Source organism: Pseudopodoces humilis, chromosome 3 (assembly GCF_049639895.1).
Source record: "Pseudopodoces humilis isolate 2021_Gansu_Grassland_sample_001 chromosome 3, ASM4963989v1, whole genome shotgun sequence".
In the NCBI taxonomy this organism is placed as follows: domain Eukaryota; kingdom Metazoa; phylum Chordata; class Aves; order Passeriformes; family Paridae; genus Pseudopodoces; species Pseudopodoces humilis.
In genome coordinates, this window is record NC_142202.1 from 51,024,581 (window position 1) to 51,043,645 (window position 19,065).

The window sequence follows — 19,065 nt, forward strand, 5'->3', positions numbered from 1 at the left end:
CGGCAGTGCAGACAGGGTTGGGTAGGATTACCCAGTTCAGGTCTGTTCATTAAACTTATTGCCATGGTAACAGGAAGAGAAAGCAGTCATCTCCCCACTCCTATTATCTTGCACAATTCCTTTTAATTGATTTAAAAGCCCAAAGAGGGAAGCACCCTCCTGATGCAGAGCACCAGTGACCTCTCTGCCACCCATACAGCTCACTGGAAGCGTTCACACACAGTGGGGTTTTCAGATCAAAACCCAAAGCAACCTACACTACTTGATGAAAGCCACTGTTAGAAAGCAGCCTTCAGTCAGAAGGCTGTAGACTCCTCACCCTCCTCCTTCTGGAGGGAACGGTCTGAGGATGCTGCCTTCTGTTCATGTACACCATCACTGTTGTCAAAAACGCAGTGCCATCTCCTGGACACGCATGTTCCCAGGAAGGTCTGCTTTGGCCAGGTGCACCACAGAGAATGAGGAAGACTTTCAAGATTAAAACAACAAAAATAGTAAAACAAATGCAAATCTGTATAAAGATAATTCATTATTTTTAGTGAGCACTTCTAAACCATTTTGGTTTTACATGGTCAGTGTTTCAGTAAGTACCCCATAAAGAACTGCTTTTAAGCTCTGTGTAAGATGAGGGCTGTGGATGTTGTCTGCTTGGACTTTTTACTAAAGCCTTTGAGAATTTACCACTGGAATTCTCCAGCATCCTCCTGAAGAAATGGGCAGGCTGTTACTTGGCTGGGTGAAGAGCTGGCTGTGTAGAAACCTGGCTGGATGGCTGGGCCCAAAAGAGTTACATGCAGCAGGCAGCTGGCTGCTAGTGGCGCTCTCCCAGGGATCAGTGTTGGGGCCATTGATATCTTTATCAGTGATCCAAGGGATCAAGAGCACCTTCAGTCAGTTTCAAGTTGTGTGGGAGTGTTGATCTGCTGGAGGGCAGGAAGGCTCCTGAAGAGGGATCTGGACAGGCTGGATCAGTGGTATGAGGACAACTGTGAGGTACAACAACACCAAGTGCCAGGCCTTGTCAGTGGATCACAACAGCCCCAGGCAGCGGGGGAAAGACCAGCTGGAAAGGCACCTGGCAAAGAAGGAGCTGGAAGTGCTGGTCAACAGTGTCTGAACATGATCCAGTGTGTGCCCGGGTGGCCAAGGCAGCCAGTGGCATCCTCATCGGTGTAAGGAACAGTGTAGCCATCAGGTCCAGGGCAGTGATTGTCCCCCTGCATTCAGCACTGGTGAGGTCACACCTCGAGTCCTCAGTAGAATAAAGTCATTGAGGTGCCAGAGCACCAGAGCATGTCCAGAGAAAGACAACAAAGCTGGTAAAGGGTCATGAAGAGTAGCTGAGGAATTGGAAGTGTTTAGCCTGGAGAAAAAGAAGCTCAGGGGAGAACTTGTCTCTAGAGCTCTCTGAAAGCATGGTGTAGACAGGTGGGGGTTGGCCTTTTTTCCCAGGCAACAAGTGACAGACAAGAGGAAATGCCTTCAAGTTGCACCAGGGGAGGTTTAGGTTGGATGTTAAGAAAAATTTTTTCACTGAAAGGGTTGTGAAACTTTGGAACACACTATCCAGGAAAGTGGTTGAGTCCTTATCACTGAAAATATTTAAAAGACCTGTGGCATGTGGGGACATGATTCAGGGATGGACTTGGCACTTGGCAGTGCTGGGTTAATATTGGACTGAATTATTTTAGCAGTCCTTCCCAACCTAAATGATTCTATGAATCTAGGCAAGGACAAAAAGCAAAATGCAGTTTTATGAATAGAGTGGTGCTTCAGTGTATAGTAAAAAAAAAATCTCATGATGTCAAAAGATGAGATGATCTTTTGCTTATCCATTTAAAATAGAAACTGGTAGGTAATACTGAGCCCCACAAGGACAGGATTTTCCATTCTCTAAGGCACAACATTTAACACTGAAGAGCATCATTCAGCTCTGCTGGGCAGAGCATTCACTCACTGTTTTTCAGACAACAGAGCAGCAGCTAATGTATTAGGCACACTACAATAGAATGCAACAATATTAAAACATAAGTGAAGGAGAAAGAATGGCAAACCTAATTGCCTAAAAGGTAGAAATTAAATAGTCATGTTTTTCAATTTTCAGCCTGAAGGGGTTTTCCTGCCTATTGGTACACATTCCAGACACATGTTGGTTCTACCCAGAGATGCTCTTCCACATCCCTTGCCACTAGTTTGCATTGCAGGCACAAGGATGTCACACTATTCCATGCTACAAATCCCTCTCCTATCATGGTAACTTGCCAATGTAGACATAGCTTCTCATAACCATTGCATATACTCAAGATAAAACAGTTCTATTATTTTTAAAAGAACAACCAATGAAAAAAAAAAAAATAACCTTTTCACATGCTTCTGTCAGTGGCCTAAAGAATGGTCATAACTCAGCAAAAGTAATTATTACATTAAAAGAACTAAAACAAAACTTTGTAGCAAATATAATCCCACTAACCTGGAATGGTTCAGTAGCAAATTTTTAATCTGAGGAGTCACATTTATTTAAAAATTGTATCCATGCAAGATAAGCCAGTTAGCACTAGCTTCTTATGAACTATGACTAAATACAGCCCACCTACTTTCCAACAGGTCACATAAAGGCTTTCTAAAAAGAGTAAGTAAACTCTTGGGTTTACAGATCAGGCTAGAGGAATGCATCAAATTCCATTAGAAAGAATAATGACAAAAATATGCACCCCTTGCCAAAGAAAAGATTAAGCTAATGAGGAGCAGTACAATTTAGCAGTATTTCAATTCAAAACCAGGTCACAGCCTAGGAAGAGCATTCTTGTCAAGTTCCAGTCAATAATATATCCTTACGATGTGTGAACTTTTCACTATCATTTACACAGAGTCTTGATGTTTTTTTACAGAAAATTCATACTGGCTTGTCATTTCTGTGTCTCTTAACACAAACTTGCTGGACTGCTTTTTCATGTGGAATATGAAGTTACCAAGCCAACAGTCAACTGTTCTTACAACTGATTTTCCAACAAAATGATTGAATGAAGATGCTATTCCTACGCAGCCCACCAGACCATTCTTTCTTGTATCTGGAGTTGATGCTCTGTTAAAATAAAAGTCAAATGGTTGCTCTTCAGAAAATGAGCTGGAAAGAACAGCCATTTGTAACACAAGTCCACAAATTAATAGACCCACTATGGGTTTAATTTTCAGTCTGTTTACTGGCAAAAAAAAAACCAGAAACAAACAAACAAAAATTAATCCTGAATTTCCAAGGAATATTCTTGAAAATAAGTCTCCTTTTTGATTATCCTCCCTACATGCCAACTTTCTGATAAAGAAGGATCTTCTCTGCAACAACTCTGCAATGCAGTATGCCTTGGTTACAAGACCCATATCAAAGCCACAAACTAAGACAAGAAAAATTTACATAATTCTTCAAGTACATGCCTCAGTTAATTTCAGAATTATGTACTCCTAAAATTCCATATTTTGACAGACTACAGGCCACTGAATCAAGATAAACTTTAAGTTGAACAGATTATAAAGCTTTTTGTTCTTAAAAAAGTCACTCAGCCTTTATATGTATTATACATTAGACTTTTTTTTAAAAAATGAGAGTAAAGCCACACAACTTAGCATGATAATGCAAGAACAGATTTAAAAAATTTAGCAGGAAAGTTTTTAACTGACTTGTAAACAAACCTTTAAGACTAGAAGCAGTAAGAGCAACCTCTGCACTGGAAAACAACATGAGAAACCCTTCAAGATCTTCAAAGGGGAGCTACAAGCTGTGTGACCTGACAGAGTGGGACATCTCTCACCACAGCAATCTCCTGGACCACTGCCCTAACCAGTAATACTGCCCCAGAGCACAAACTGACTTATGACAATACACATGGACACACTCAAGACTGAGGTAAAAAATGCTTTGAAAAGAATCAAAAACTGTCTTCCAAATATCCATTAGGCAGGAAACACAGCTTTGCATTTTCTTCTAATTGCTTTGCATTAATTCTTCTAATCTATTTTCTTCTCCTAATTTGTCAGCAACATTTACTCCAGCACTCTGCCTGGAAGGAGAGAAGTCAGCACTAACCCTTGTTCCCACCTTCTATTTTCCAGCATGGTTTGCATGAGGAAGGGCATCTCTCCAGAAGCTGCTGCAGAAACGATGGCTCCTGGTGGCTCGCAATTACAAAAACCTCCTTGTGATCTTGGATTCATCTGAGGTATGAAACCAGGACAACAAAACCTGAATGACTGAAGAAGCGTCCACTTGTGCATTCAGATGGTGGAAAGATTTTCTCCTATTTTAACACAAGCTTCCCTGCAAATTGAGCCTCCAGGCAAGAGCTGGTAACTTGCTGGCCTTAATAATGTAGGGAGGAAAAAGCTGGGTTTTCCTCATTACTTAAACCTCACCCTTCTTTATCTCACATAAGCATGTTAAACATGCAGCAATTCTCTTTAGGCTAAAAGTCACACAAAATAATCCAAGACTTCATGGCTGAGGTGCAGAGATGCAGACAGAGAGCACATTATTCTCCTGAAAAGCAGCCATCTGCCAATGCTGGAGATGCCTCTGCTCGAGCACCACAGATATTAGTCCGTAACTATGGGATGTTGCTGAAATTCCTGGCCTGTATTTCTGTTTCAGCACTCTTGATGGGTTTCAACTGTAGTGGAGATGGACTAAAAATCAAAACGAGAAAGGGGCCAGGATGCTATGCTGCAAAGAGCAGATTTTCAACACGTCTCTGGATTTAAAGGTTTCACAGGCCGAGACAGACTTCAAAATAAGCAGCCTGAAGTGGGGCACAGCAGTACCCCACTACATAGGTAAAAACAGTGCATCACAGGAAAAGAGCAAGAGGAAACTGAAAGGTGTCAGCAAAGTCTAGAGACTTTGAAAGTAGGAGATCTGTAAGATAAAACTTCTAAGGAGAGTGCAGCATACCTGGCACTAGAAAAGGAACAGGAAAAGTCCAGCAATCCTGACCAGGCTGAGCTTTTGGGGAAATTTCTGCTTCAGCAGTACCTGTTGCTGAGTCTAAAGGAAAGAATGGGGTGAGCAGGGCAAATCTGTGAGATGGTTTGATGCCATGAGGACCTGCAGCACACCCTGCTCCTCGTCCAGCCTTTTCCTGTAGCCAGCCTCCAGTGAAGCAGAATGAAGAGAAACTTCAGAAGATGCAATTACATATTTAAAGGGATAATTCTTCCTGGTCCTCACAGGAGGACCAAAAGAAGCACTTAAACATGGGACAACTACATTATATTCAAAGTGCAAATGTAATCATGTCCCCAAGTTTCCATGTAGCCCTCTGTCACAAACTTCCCTTACCAGCTCCAGAAACTGACTTAAACTCCACAACATTATCAAGAACTATCTTAAAAACATTCTTTGTCCACATTATCCTGTTTGGATGTCTGTTTCACAACTTCCCTTCTCAGATGGTTTGGAACCTTTTAATGTCTGACTTCAATTAATTCAGAACAGTCACAACCATTTATCTTGTGCCAATACTCTCCTTGGACTTCAGCAGGTTTCCTCCCTCTTTGTGGTATTTACCTCCCAAACTACCAGCTAGACTAAATAAGCCATGCTTTTATAATCCCTCTCCAAACGACCAGGAATTAAGTTATAAATATTTTAAAGTCTAAAAGTCCAGGTAAGTTATACAAGAACTTCAAATGCCATAAACATTTTCTGAATTTTTTTTAAATATAGCTAGAAAAAAATGGGATGCTCTGGATGACTGGGGTAGTACTAGAAAAAGATGCCTGAGGTAATTACAGACTGTTTTGCCAGCCATTAACCACAGGCAAGATCACAGCTGTGACAGGACTCTGAACAAAAGAATTAACAAAATTTCCATTTCTTAATACCAGGCAAAATGCTTTCACAGGTCTCACATTTGACAAAGGTTTATGGCATTTCCCTGGAAGTAACAGCAGCCTTCTGCAAAAAGGTGTTGGGGGGATGGGGCTTGGGGAGAAAGCCAGTGTAGAAGAATGACAAGCATAGAGAATACAAATCCGGTAACACAACACTTACACAACGTGCAATCATTACTATGCTTAAAGCACTGAAAAATTCATGAAGATATTAATAGATTTCGAGTATGTGTATGCTGTCTCAAAGACCACTTCAACATGGAATTCTTTCAGTGCTTATGAATCCAGTCAGCTGTGCCTGCTACTTTTACATCTAGTTTAATGTTCTCTAGCCTGCATGCATTTTACTGCTTAATTTTAAGTGCTGGCTTCATGCAATTTGCCATAAATTCACTGCCCTCTACTATTGCTTTGCACAGCAATGGCCAACTTCATTGTACTGCAGCCCTCCAGACAATGGAGGGGGTTAACAGATATTGCTTAAAAGCAAACATTAGCAGGCCAAGTGAAACAGCAGATGATCTTTCTGCCTACGATTCATTTACCAACAGGCCCTCCTCAGGACTGCAGTGCTGTGTGAATTGTGCAAATATCTCCTGTTGCAGCCTGCAATAAAGACCCAGATGCGGAACGAAAGACAGAGTGTGTGTGAAGGAAAAGCTGTGTCTTAATTATACAGTTGTGACAGTAGTCAATTTTCATAGTCTTAAAGAATACCACCTGAGTCAACAAGTGGACTACAAACATCAAGTATTTTTGTCTGTGTGTGTTTATACTGTGCAGTGTTTGAAAAGCACAAGCTGAATTCAAGTGCTGAGGGCTAGGAACATATAGCAATCTGCCCTGACCTCTACATTTCCAATCATTACCTAAAGATTTACTGATGGAGAGCTTTAATACTAACTGGTTTCACAGCTGAAATCTATCTGGCTTGCGTTGTCACCATACCACTTAAGGGCAAGAGCCCAAGTGCCCTGGGAAAGGCTGGTGTACCTGCTGGAAGAGATTTTTATGTAATGCCTGAAAATTGCACCCTGCTTCACCCACTGCCACTGACCTTAAAAATTTAACGGAAAAAACAGGCACCCACACCCTGTTCTATGAGCAAAAAAAGCAAAGCAAAACCATGGCAAACAATAGGCATTCATTCTGCAGGTTCTGTACCCGTGCCCTTTGGTGGTCTCCTCAGAGGCAATCAAATGAAACAGCTCCAAGGAGTGAACAACATGCTTCCACAATGTGGTGATTAAATGTATTTACAGGCAACCTCTGAACTGCAGAAGCAAGAGCTGGGTTACTTCACTCTCTCCCAGCGGATCAGCATGGCACAAATACTCCCTGGGGTTTCCATCTCTGCTACCAACAGAACCAAGAAACAAGCAGGGCAGGCACCACAGGCACAGCTGCAGCTCCAAGGAGTTCCACTACCTTTGAAAATTCACTTGGTTTTTATATACACTGCCCTCTTCCAATGCATTTAGATTATAAATGAATCCAAGCAAAAAGAGTGTTTGGGCAGTGTTCAACTAGATTAGACAATAGGACTGTAGCCATAGGTGAAGGACTTGAAAGATACTTAAAAGCAGAAGTATATATTCAATATTTCTGAGCATGGACTTCATCACTTCAGCAAGAATGTTATTATCCAGACCTATAATCTTCCTTTTGTTATGTTCAATTCCACTCCATACTTCCAGGCACAGTTAGAAGCCATTCCCGTTCACTGCTGCTTGATAGAAAAAGGCTGGTCTTGTACCAGATGCTGTTATCCACATTCAGCCATGGATATATCCTTCCCCATCTCCATTCCTCTCCTTCCTTCAGTGTGAATTAATAAAGCTGTCATTTAATGAACAAAACCTTCAAACTTTACGCAGTCTTAAACCATAAAATCTCGCTAGCAGCTAAGTGGAAACTGATTTTTTCCCTCCATATCATGAGAATTCAACATGTCTGACAGAGCTCTTGGTGGTGGTGCTGACAGAGCCATCGTGGCATGTCTGAGGTTCACACAGGTGTAATGAGAATTGAGAAGTAGGGTTTAACTTATGCTTAAATGTCAGTCTGTACTTATTCTGTGTTAGTTCAAACTGCTTTTATCCATAAAACAACTGCAGATAGTAAGTGTCCTCTAAGTTAATCTAATAAATCATTTTATTACCCTAATAAAATATCGTGTATGATATAAAAAACAACTACAAAAAGAATGGATCCCATTGTGGTTATGCATAACTGAAACAGAAATAAAAAAATTGAAATTAATAGAGGAAGAAATGCCATAAGATCAATCGAGGCTTAAGCTAAACTAATTTAATTCTGTCAGGAATCTTCACATTGATAGATTCCTTCATTTAGATTATTTTAAGTCCTCTTCCTCATTTTGGCCCGGTGTTATACACACAAAAAAGTAAAACTTTAAACAGAAAGAAAAAAGAAAGCAACTAGTACACATTCTTTCTTGTCTAGTTCAACTTGGAAAACACATTTATTTAAAGAGAGAGAAAATCTGTTTCTTATTTCAAACATTGGATATTTCACGAGAAAATTGCCCAGAAAGGAATCCAAGGAATGTCCTTACATACAACACATGAGACAACTGGTGAGCAGCCCTGTGATCTTTTACAAAAAAAAAAAAAAAAATCTGCATTTCTAGCATGGAGCTCTTCTCCAGAGAGCAAGCAGCACATGCCTGGGATTCTTCATGGATAGCTTCTGTTATAACTTCTTCCTATTATTAGTATAAAAGACTTCCCTCTCAAATGCACAGCTGTAAGACAAGCAAGGACAGAAAATACTGCCCAAGTGCAGGCAAAGCAGTAAGCACACATGCCCACTATACAGCATTTCTTGGCACTATTCTTTCTCCCTTTACAAAAGTTATGAAGGAAAGTCCAGGCCAAGTATCACAGAAATGCAAGCTCATTTTTCACCACGTGCCAATGAACAGCTCATGACGTTTCTAGGAATTAATTCTTTACCAGGGAAATTTATTTAAATATTCCATCTGTACTCCTTCAGTTCCAAAGATCAACACCCAGCACCCAGATTGCCTCTGCTGCAGGTGCCCAACTTTGCTCAAACTCCAAGGTATGTTTCAGGGGACGAGGGCACCTGAAGGCTGTGCTGAGGGGCTGAGAGCTGCCTACAGACTGGTGCTGTGTGAGGGCCAGCCTGGGTCAGCCTGTGAGCAAGCACGAGACACTGGGTCACCTGCCATGTGTGGGCAGAGACACACAGCTCTGAACACCTATTTTCTCTTGCAAAAAGGAAACAATTAAGAGACAGAAGACCTCTAGAGCTCATCGAGGCCGAATTTTAGGGTGGGGGATTTCATCACCCGTCCCACGCACACCCACTCCCACAGACTACACTGAGATTTATCCCAGAAGAGCTGGGATTTATTTATCAGATTGAGTGTGCTTGACAAATCAGACTGAGTGGACACTGGGAGCTGGCAGCCAGGGCAGCACCTGAACAACCACACTGCTTCTCCCTGAGCCCTCAGAGGCCAAACAAGGCAGCAGCACCTGAATGGCAGATGTGTCCAGCTGTTTAAGAGAGCTTCTCCCTACACAGGCTACCATCGAGCCAGTAAAAGGGACGGGTGTGTCACAACACTTTTCCTTTGCATGCTGAGGTTATCAGTAGTAACACTCCAGCTGATTATTTCAGGATCACGATTTTCAGTGCATAATAATGTAATACGGAGTAGCTGCTGCTCCTGAAGTTTAAGAAGTCTACTCCAAGCTATCAAAATAGAGCAAAGCACAGTGAGAGAGTGCACACAAAGAGGCAAGAATCAACACACACCAGGACAGACTGCTATGCAGCACAACTACCCAGTACCTTCAGTGCTTTTAAGAGAAACCCTTAGATGGGCTTTGGTATCTTGGAACTAGCAACTTCGTCACTAATAAAACCTGAAAATGTTGAGAAGTCTTTTCCTATGCATTCAAATTAGGATTTAAAAGAAGAAAGCTAGTGCAATTTGATTGAATTACGCAAAGCAAAAATATTTTGCTTCCGTATAAGCTCATTTGCTGCACATAGGACAATCACTTGTCAAAGTGATCAAAACAAAAACTTCACTCCTTGGCTCATTTTCAGCCAGGTCATCTAAATTACAGAAGTCTCAGTCTTTTTAGCTGCCTCAACAGGCTTGAAAACCTTTTACCTATTATACTCTCCATTTAAACAATTTCTGTCCTGTAACATTCAAGCAGCAAAGTTTCATCTTTTATTGCTTTTAATTCCAGTGATCTGCTGAATTGCTGTGAATTGAAAACCTCTTGCTGGGGTTGAAAATTTTAAACCGTGCAGGTTTTTTGTACACAATAACTATTTCATTTAAGATAAACCACCACAGAGCAAATTGTGTTGTGCGGTTGTTAAAGGTTTTCTCTACAAATACTGGATCAGTACTCTGAAATTTACAGGAAAGGAACTATTTTTGTTGTCTTTTTTAATTTGGTTATGGTTGTATCAAGATTCCTCAGTGAGAACTTTGCATAAATAGAAGCTATTAGTAGAATAGAAGTAGACAGTGGTTTATAGAATCATAGAACCATTTAGTTTGGAAAAGACCTCTCAGATCATGGAATCCAACTATTAACTCAGCACTGCCAAGTCCACCACTAAACCATGTCCCAAACTAGCTTAGGAAAACACCCTGAGCAAGCACTGATAAGCACTTAAGTAATTAACGTAATTGTTATTCTTTCCCAAGGAAACTGTTTTTTTATAAAAGCTCCTAAAACCCTTCCTTTACAACAGTTCTTCGGTGTCAGTTTTCACCTTACTTCAGTAAGAAAAGTAGCAGTAATATCAGTTTTTAATAAAAACAGAAATATGGGCGTGAAACAAAACCAGTAAGCTTTTGCCGGTCTTTTAGTTTCAGAACCACGTGCTTAAGAAGTTAAATTAAAAATATAAAATAAGACTATCTCATTGGACGTAAAAACTCCTGCTGTTCAGACGGTCTGCACCATCTCTGAATGAGAGGAAGCGTCACCCAGCAGAGCAGGAGAGTTTCTACCAAGCACCTGCAATAACACAGCACTACCAGCTACCTCCTCTGCTCTTCTCCGGGTGCTCCATGACATCTCACCCGTACGGGGGGAAAACCAAACGAAGGCAAATCCGCCCCTGGTGCCGTGCCACCAGGATCGACGCCCCACACGCGAAGCCTTGCGGCGGCTCCCTGCCCTCACACCGCGCCAGCCTTTTGTCTGCCGGGCTGCCCGGCACCTTCCCGCAGCAGCGCGCCGGGCAGCGGCCGCACGGCTGCAACAAAAGCAGCCACAAATCCCCGCGCTGTGCCCCGGGCCGGGCGGCACCGCTGGGCACGCCAGGGCTGCTCCCCGCCCGCGCAGCACCCTCACCTTTCAGGCAGAACATCCTGCGGCCCGGCGGGCAGCGGCGAGGCGGAGCCCGGCCTCCCTCCCTCCCTCCTCCCGCACCGCCCGCCCGGCCCGCGGGGAAACGCGGGCGAAGCGGGGCGGCCACTCACGGGACGGGCCGCAGCTCCCGGGGAGGGTCAGGCCGCAGCATCTGCCCGCGTTTGTCACTGCCCTCTGCCCTCCTGCAGCTCGTGGGCAGACAGGGGTCAGCGCTAGGGAAGGAAGGCACTGTAATCCAGCTCGCCTGTTCCTTACAAATCACTGACTGTGCTCTTTGTGATCCGCCCCCCCCCCCCCCCCCCCCCCCCCCCCGCGTCTGGTCTCTCTCCAGAAAGTGCTTCGAGCCGTTTTCTACTTCTTCTATAAATACAGAGTGTATTCATAACCCAAAATCTTCTTAGTGTATCTGAACAGTCAAGCTAGAAAAAACGTTTATTTTTGTAATACTGTGTATGCCTGTGTGCTGGCGGATGGATGCCCCATCTCTGGAAGCGTTCAAAGGCACGGCTGGATGGGTTTTGAGCAGCCCATGGTCTACTGGAAGATGCTTCTGGCCAGAGCAGGGGGGTTGGAACTACATGGTCTCTAAGGTCCCTTCCAGCCCAAGCCATTCTATGATTCCTCTGCTCAGCACCAAAGATGTTGTGGCTAAAAAGATTTCTTATATTATTCCCTGTTTCTGCAGAGGAAACCTTCAGTAATAGAAGGACACAACCTTGTAAGCATTTTATTTTATAAGGGTCACAAAGAGCTGCCACCAGCACTTTGCTTAGCCGTGGTATTTGGGTCTAAATGAAGCTGTGTTGACTAACTTTTATAGGGCTTGGCCTTGTACAGCAAAGAAATACAAGAACAAGGGAAGAAGGTAAGGGTCAGGGTAGCCTCTCTTGCTGAACAAACAAGAACTGCAACTGTCTCTCAAAACACAAGTCCTAAGATCCTCCATGTAAAGCCAAATGAAAATAAAGTACACATGCAAACACATGTTATCTTTAAGTGGAGCTCCAGAAAAAAACCCTGGCCCAAATACCTTGAAAAGAGAAATTCAGACCCCAGGTGAAGCAGTGTTCGTGAGATGTTGAGTACCATTCAAAGCTGGGCTTCGATATTAAAGAATAACATTAAGTATCTATCCTCATGCAAGAAAAGTTACTTCACTTTAGAGTGGACTTTGAGCAGGCTGTGGTGGCAGAAAAGTAGAGACATTACATTGGAATAATTAGAAATCAAGAAAGAACATTTATATAGCTTAGCCTGCCTTTTCTCTTTCAAATCCTGCTAGAAGGGGTACAGACTAATGTCAAGATTTCCTTATGCTCTGAGAAGCAAAGGGACCCTTTCCCCTTAATTCCATTTTTTTGCTACTCCAGGAGTGCATGTATTCTTTCCTGCCGTAACTTTTCAGAGGGCTCTGGGAATAAGCAGTTTATGGAAGCAAAATAAACAAAAACGTACTGCAGCTGGAGGAAGGTTACTTGGATACCAGAGGATTTTAAGGTCCAATCTTGTTAAATCTACTCATTAATTACCTGGAAGGGGAAGTAAGAAGCGCATCAGTGATAATCACCAAGGACTGAGAGCAGCTGCCAGCACTCCACTGTGGACTAAGAAAGGACACAGAAGATTCTAGGGGAATCACAAACATAAGCAGAAAATATCCCCCCAACCCCACCCCCCCCAAAAAAAACCCAAACAAAAAAAGACAAAAAACCCAAACCAAGCAAACAAACAAGTAACAAAAATGAAAAAAAACCAAAACCCAGCAGTCTGTTCTGCACATAGGCAATTGAGTAAACAAGGAAGAGGAAGCCAACCATGAAACAATAATAGTGTCTGAAAAATTAGACACAGCTTAGAGACAATTGCTGAAAAGTCTGATTTGCTCTGGGCCATAACACCAGTGGCACACACTCCTCTGGGAAGGCTTGGGCCCTTGGGGAAGCGTATCTTCCCCAGGGGATATACTCTGTCCTGTTCACCAGCTTCCCCTTCCATCCTCACCAGGAGCAGAGCAAGGAAGTGTGAAAGGGATCCCAACTTTCCTAATGTCCATTCAGAAAAAGGAAATGCTTAAAACAAAAAGTAAGTGAAATAAAAATTCACATCTTTTGGAAGAGAGCAGAATTATCAACCCCCAGACAGGTCTAAAGCAGTTCAGCATCTATTTTATATTTTTGGTGTGTCAGGACTCTTATGAGTGATCCAAGGACACATGTGCAGCTTTACAGCAGCAAAAACAAGGAGGCCTGATATTGCCCTGACTGCCTCAAAGGTAGTGGACCTTGCCATCTAGGCAGCTGGCAGCTCCTTGCCCCAGCTCTCCTTTTGTCTGGCCATTTGCAGTATGAAATCAAATTCTGCACTGGGAACCAGTTCTCCTACACCCTGCATCTTACTTTGCAGTCTGTGACTCTAAGGAACCAAATTTCCCTATCATACCTGGGTGAACTCTGTGGAAATAATATGGAAATATTTTCCAACAGCCATATTACAAAGTATGCTGTCTCTGCAAAGCATTACATGTTGTGCTGGATACCAAAAGACAGCTGTAAATGTGAAAGAACGTATCTCACCACATCTATCCCATGACAGGAGAAACACCTCTCTCAGCTGCCACAATGCCATCTGCCATTGTCACCTCTCAGGGGGGCACTGCTCCCACCAAATGGATGCTAAATAGACTGGGTCCATAGTGGAGACCACAACTGACATGGAGAGCTGTGCATATATATCCATGTTTAAAAGGGAATGGTAATAATTTTTTAAATAGAATTGTTTTAACCACATGAAGTCAGGAATTTTGAAACACCAAACCACATTTTTCATCCTCTCCCTTACCCTCAACTCAGTAAAATGTCTATCAGCTCTCTGAGCACCACTAGAAGAAAAACTTCAGTGTCATTTTTCCGTTGTTGAAACGTAACCTTGCTAGTGCCATTTCTCTTAGCTGCCCTAATCTGAAAATGCAATGGGATGGAAGAGAAATAAATTTAAGAAAAATATGTACATTCTTGCACCACTTTCTGGATACTAAAGATTGTACCATTAAAATAAGCATGAAAGAAAATCTAGCTCAGATCTGCCCAACTCACAGAAAAAACTGATGAGGGTTTAGGCTCTTTCTGTCCTACTTCATGTGTTGCTACACATCAAGGTGCATCCCAATTTGACTGCCAGCTAGCAGGGCTATTGGGACATCTAATTAAGCCCTGTTTCCTTTCAGAAAAAAGCAATCCTTGGAGATGTCCATTTCTGATACCCTGAATGGGTGTCAACTATAATTTTTCTAAAGCTTGAATTCTTACATGTTTGTCTTTCAAGCTGTACGTAGCACAAAACCAAAAGCAACAGAACAAAAAAAAAAAAATCCACCCCAAACAAATAAAAAAACTGCCCTGAAAAGCTATCCAAAGTAAACAGCTGGAGTAAAAATAAAATTTTCAATTTGAGGGTTGACACAAGCCACACTATCTAGTCTGCAGGCAGCTCAAGCACTAAGGAAAGCCAGACCCAGAACCTACCAGGGCTTGTGCTCCCACTGGTGATAAGAGACAGGAGATAAAGAGAGGTTAGGTCAGCCCCAGCATATCTTTAAAGAGTCAGCACTGACTCGGAAACCAAGCACTGGAAAAAAATATATTAACCATTATTTTAAAAAGTAAAACCATATATTCTTACAACTCCAAAGCAAGAGAAAAATATTTTGCTATTATCTCTTGCAGTTGATAGCACATATTATATTACCTATTCTACTTGAGGACTGAGGGTGGAGTTTCCTCATACAGTGAGGAAGGAAAGAAATATTTCAAAAATTATTTAATATTAAGAAAATTGTTTGGGGAAAGTCACAGCAAACAAAATGAAACAAGTAACTTACTCAAATGATTAGGCAGAAAGTATGTCATTTAAAGCAGTAACTCAAGGTAACTCAATTCACCATAGCAGGAGCCAAAAAGATGTATCCTGTCCTGCAAAAAGTCATGCAGGCAGGTGACTTGTGATGAATGGATCTTTCTAAAATTATCAGTGAAACAAGTAGTATAGAGCTACTCTCACGCTCCAGATTTGCAGCTACAGGGCCTTGTCGCACCCTTCAAGACTGGCATGAGAAACAGAATTTTCCAAACTGTCAAACGTAGAAGAAAACATGGGAGTTTTTCATACCTTTAAAAGGAGCAGGAATGAACAGAACCAATATAAACATTTGGGGGAAAAAATATATACCCATAATTCAGAACAACTTTCTTCCAATAAAACCTCTGACACTATTTGAAATTGTTTTCCTAGAGAATTATATCTAAAACAATGACCTTTTACTTGAAGGAGGGACACGGTTCCCCTTTGATCCTTTGTAAACTAGGGAGCCAAAGTAAAATCCTTTATCTATGTGTCTTTTTTTCATCAAAAGATAATTTTCAATGAAAAACCTTTATTTTTATTCCTACCCTAGCTACAGCTATACTGGTGGAGTTTTCAATTAGATACTGCAGGCAGGATTTCTGAAATCCTGTTGTGGTTTCTGATTATTACAAACAAAAAGTTCCTCTGTAATAAACCCAGCAGTGTTTGCAGGTGCAGACACAAAGTGCTTGGCCTCAAAATTAATAAAATAAATGGTTTTAGGAATGGGGTGCCTTCTGCCTTAAGTGAGGAAGAAAACAAACACAATGAAGTCATTAATTAGTTCGCCTTATCTTTTGTTTGCCTTACTCTTCAGACAAAGGGCACAGAAAGGGCAAAATCTTTTAAAAAGCTGCTGTAGGTCAAGAAAGGAATCTGTAACCAACTTCTCCAAATTCATTCAGGAATTTCTTTGCCACAGAATTTGAACAAAGAGGGCATTCCTGGTTGTACGGGTAGGACCAGAGTGTACAGAGCCTTAACACATGACCAGAAGAACACTAATTACATGGAAACAGTGGCTGACGGTCCTAAATTTAAAGAGAGGCTAGAGCAGAAATTCTGAAGAAAACACCTGGGAAAACAACAGGCAATCCAGTAATTTCAATCTCCTGCTAAAAGACCTGCTCCTCAATAAAAAAAAAAAAAAAATTCATTTTTTTGCAAGTGTTGTGTGCCAAATTAGACTTGATTAATGGATGCAACAGGGCTTTATCAATAATGTTTACTATTAAAACAAAACAAAAACGCCCCTCGTGGGCACTTTCATTTACCCAATTATCTGCATTGCTCCAGAAAATTGCCACAGGTTGGCAAGGGCTTGTTCCCTCAGATCGATGTGTCAGTGTTTCACTAACCCTGGTAACAGCAAGCCACTGGGAATTGCTCTGAGGCCACCTTTGGGTAATCAGGAATACCAAAACCACAGGCAGCATGAAGAACACATTCCCCCGCTATCATCCTAGAATTCAAAGACATCTGCACCATCCTACAAGGATGAGGAGAAAAGAACAGGTTGTTTCCTGAAATACACACAATTGTGGCATGTTGTAACCAAACAGAGCAATGGTCTTTTATTAAAAAACAAATTAAAAAAAACCCAAAACTCTTCAAGGCTAAAACAAATGCCAGACCAACACAAAGCAGCAAAGAGAAAAATCAGTTTCTCTTCCGCCCCAAGGTGTACCAGTGTGCAGACACCATCTGTACTACGTGGGGAGCTGTATTCACTCACACCGTCACAATGCTTACCTGGCAAGAAATAGTTTGCTGAAAAACTGAGGTAAAACCAGCAGCACTTTAAGCAGTTCTCTTCTGATTTAAAGTAATCGGCCAAAATACACTCAAGTCCTTGACAGAGAATTACAAGAATTGGCACTTGAGCATGAGCTGTCCTTGGGCAGCAGATCAAGCCAGCATTCTTATCTGTACCCATGCTAGGGCAGAGTGACAGAGCCATTTGTAGGCTGTTGCAGCTTCACTTGAGTAGTGCAATGGGAACTGTTTCTGCATTACCACCTGCTCTGATTCCTTCCTTGCTACGAACCCGAGCCCCGAGGTGTTTTTTGTCATTGTCCCTGGGGCAGAAACACAACTGCCTCTTCTCTGAGATCCTGGCATGTGAGAAGTGTCAGCGCAGAGCAGCCAGAACAAAATGGGTTATTCCGTATTTGACCTGATTAATTTAATAGATTTGCAGTCCTCACAGTCCCAGCTGAATGACAATCTGACAGAGACCATGGAAGAGCTACAGCCCCCTTGCTATTGACAGCTCCACTGGCAGAGCCAGCCAGCACCCCACTGGGAAAGGAGTTGTGGTGCTGAGTGCAGGGCACCTTCTCCCTTTGCAAAACCAGGTCAAGCTGGTTACAAGTCAAACACAGAATTTAATACCTGATTCTGGAACTGCATGTCACAATACCTCATTCCATTCTGAAATGAAAACGCTGCATTTACCATATATGGGATTACATGTACTACTCAAGGTTAATAAAATTGAGTTAGTAACTCCTGGATGAGAGTTTCCATACAGTAGGCTGTAATCAGTCACCCTTACTCATCACCTCTTTGGCAGTCTGGATTACAAGGGGAAAAAAGATACAAAAGACTCTATGGAAATGACAAGCAAGTACAAACAAATTTCAGTTTCTAAAAGGCAACAGCCTCCACTATTCACTAGTTTCTGTCCCTGTTTCAGACATTTAAATTAGACGTGAGTGACAGAATCAAAATTAAGAGCCTGTTTCTTCCAAAGGTTCCTCTTTAATTAATGTAGTCATTAGCAAGGTGCCTGCAAGAGTGTGATTCAGAGCATTAAGCCTAATACATAAACCGTGAGCATCCCCACTGCATTAGGGAGCAACCACCTGCATATGCAAAACAAAGCCATGGGGAAGAAAAAAAATTAAATTCAGACATGCAAACAAGCAAAAGGAAAGTGAGGCAGCAGGTAACAGGAGCAGGTCTGATGGGAGGTGACTGATGGGGACATGTTGCACGAACCAAGGCCCAGAGTGCGTGGAGGGCAGGTGCCCCTCCAAATCAGCCAGGAGGTGAAGCTGTGCCTTGCTCCAAGAACAGCTTCTAGCAAACCTGACCTGCTAACTGGCAAGCACAGCTTCTTGCACCATGATTCATGGACATGGCCCCCAGGTCAAGCAAGAAGTGAGGTGTGGGCAGAAACCTCCCCCATCCCCTCCAATATCCACAATATTCACTGGTGCATTGTTACTGTGGACCTGTGTTAGCTTGGAGAAAGTGTGACCAGGGATGACTTCTATTTGACATCTATTTAACCACCACGTGCTACTCTCAAGCAAAATGCAGCCCTGTCACTACTCCCTCTGCTTAGGTGTTTGATCTGACAACTTCTAAGCAGCTTTATATGAAAACCTCTCAGATCTCTTATTTTTGAATGAGTAAGTGATGCACCAGTTGCAAAGCACCTAACTCACAGCCCATAATTGCTTTCCAAACACTACAAGTTCACCACAACTCAATGTCCAGGGAACCCATCTGCTTCAGGGAGATAAAATGCCAGGCAGAAGCTGCCATGCCATATGTAAAGGAAGCTCTACAAGGAGCAGAGGGTGTACTTATTAATTATCTTTCCTTGGGATGGAAAATGTGCCATTCTCTTAAGTGTCCAACATGCATGCTCACATGCTGAAAATACAACTTGCTTAAGTATTAAAAGCACCTAAGCCTTACATCTTACCCACTTCAGCTCAGGCTTTGGAACAACAAGTTGTAACAGCATTTACACTTCAATTCTCCAGAAAAAAAAAAAAAAAAAAGAAAAGAAAGAAAAAAACAACACAGAGGTTTCTACTAACAAATGGGAGAGGCTGGTACATAAATTATATTAATAGACAAATACAAGCAA

At 42.2% G+C, this 19,065-nt stretch overlaps 1 protein-coding gene across 7 annotated transcripts in view; it reads right to left on the reverse strand.

The window, feature by feature from the left end:
- Window positions 1–19,065, reverse strand: part of NHSL1 (NHS like 1) — a 183,901-nt gene that overhangs the window by 81,359 nt on the left and 83,477 nt on the right. Inside the window, exon 1 of one of the 7 annotated variants that reach the window (XM_088052591.1) lies at window positions 11,262–11,287. The exons of the other annotated variants lie outside the window; for them this stretch is intronic. Coding sequence (XP_087908717.1) covers window positions 11,262–11,277 — 16 coding nt within the window. The 5' untranslated portion in view covers window positions 11,278–11,287. Of the gene's footprint in view, window positions 1–11,261; window positions 11,288–19,065 lie in introns of those variants that run through there. 7 annotated transcript variants of the gene reach the window in all.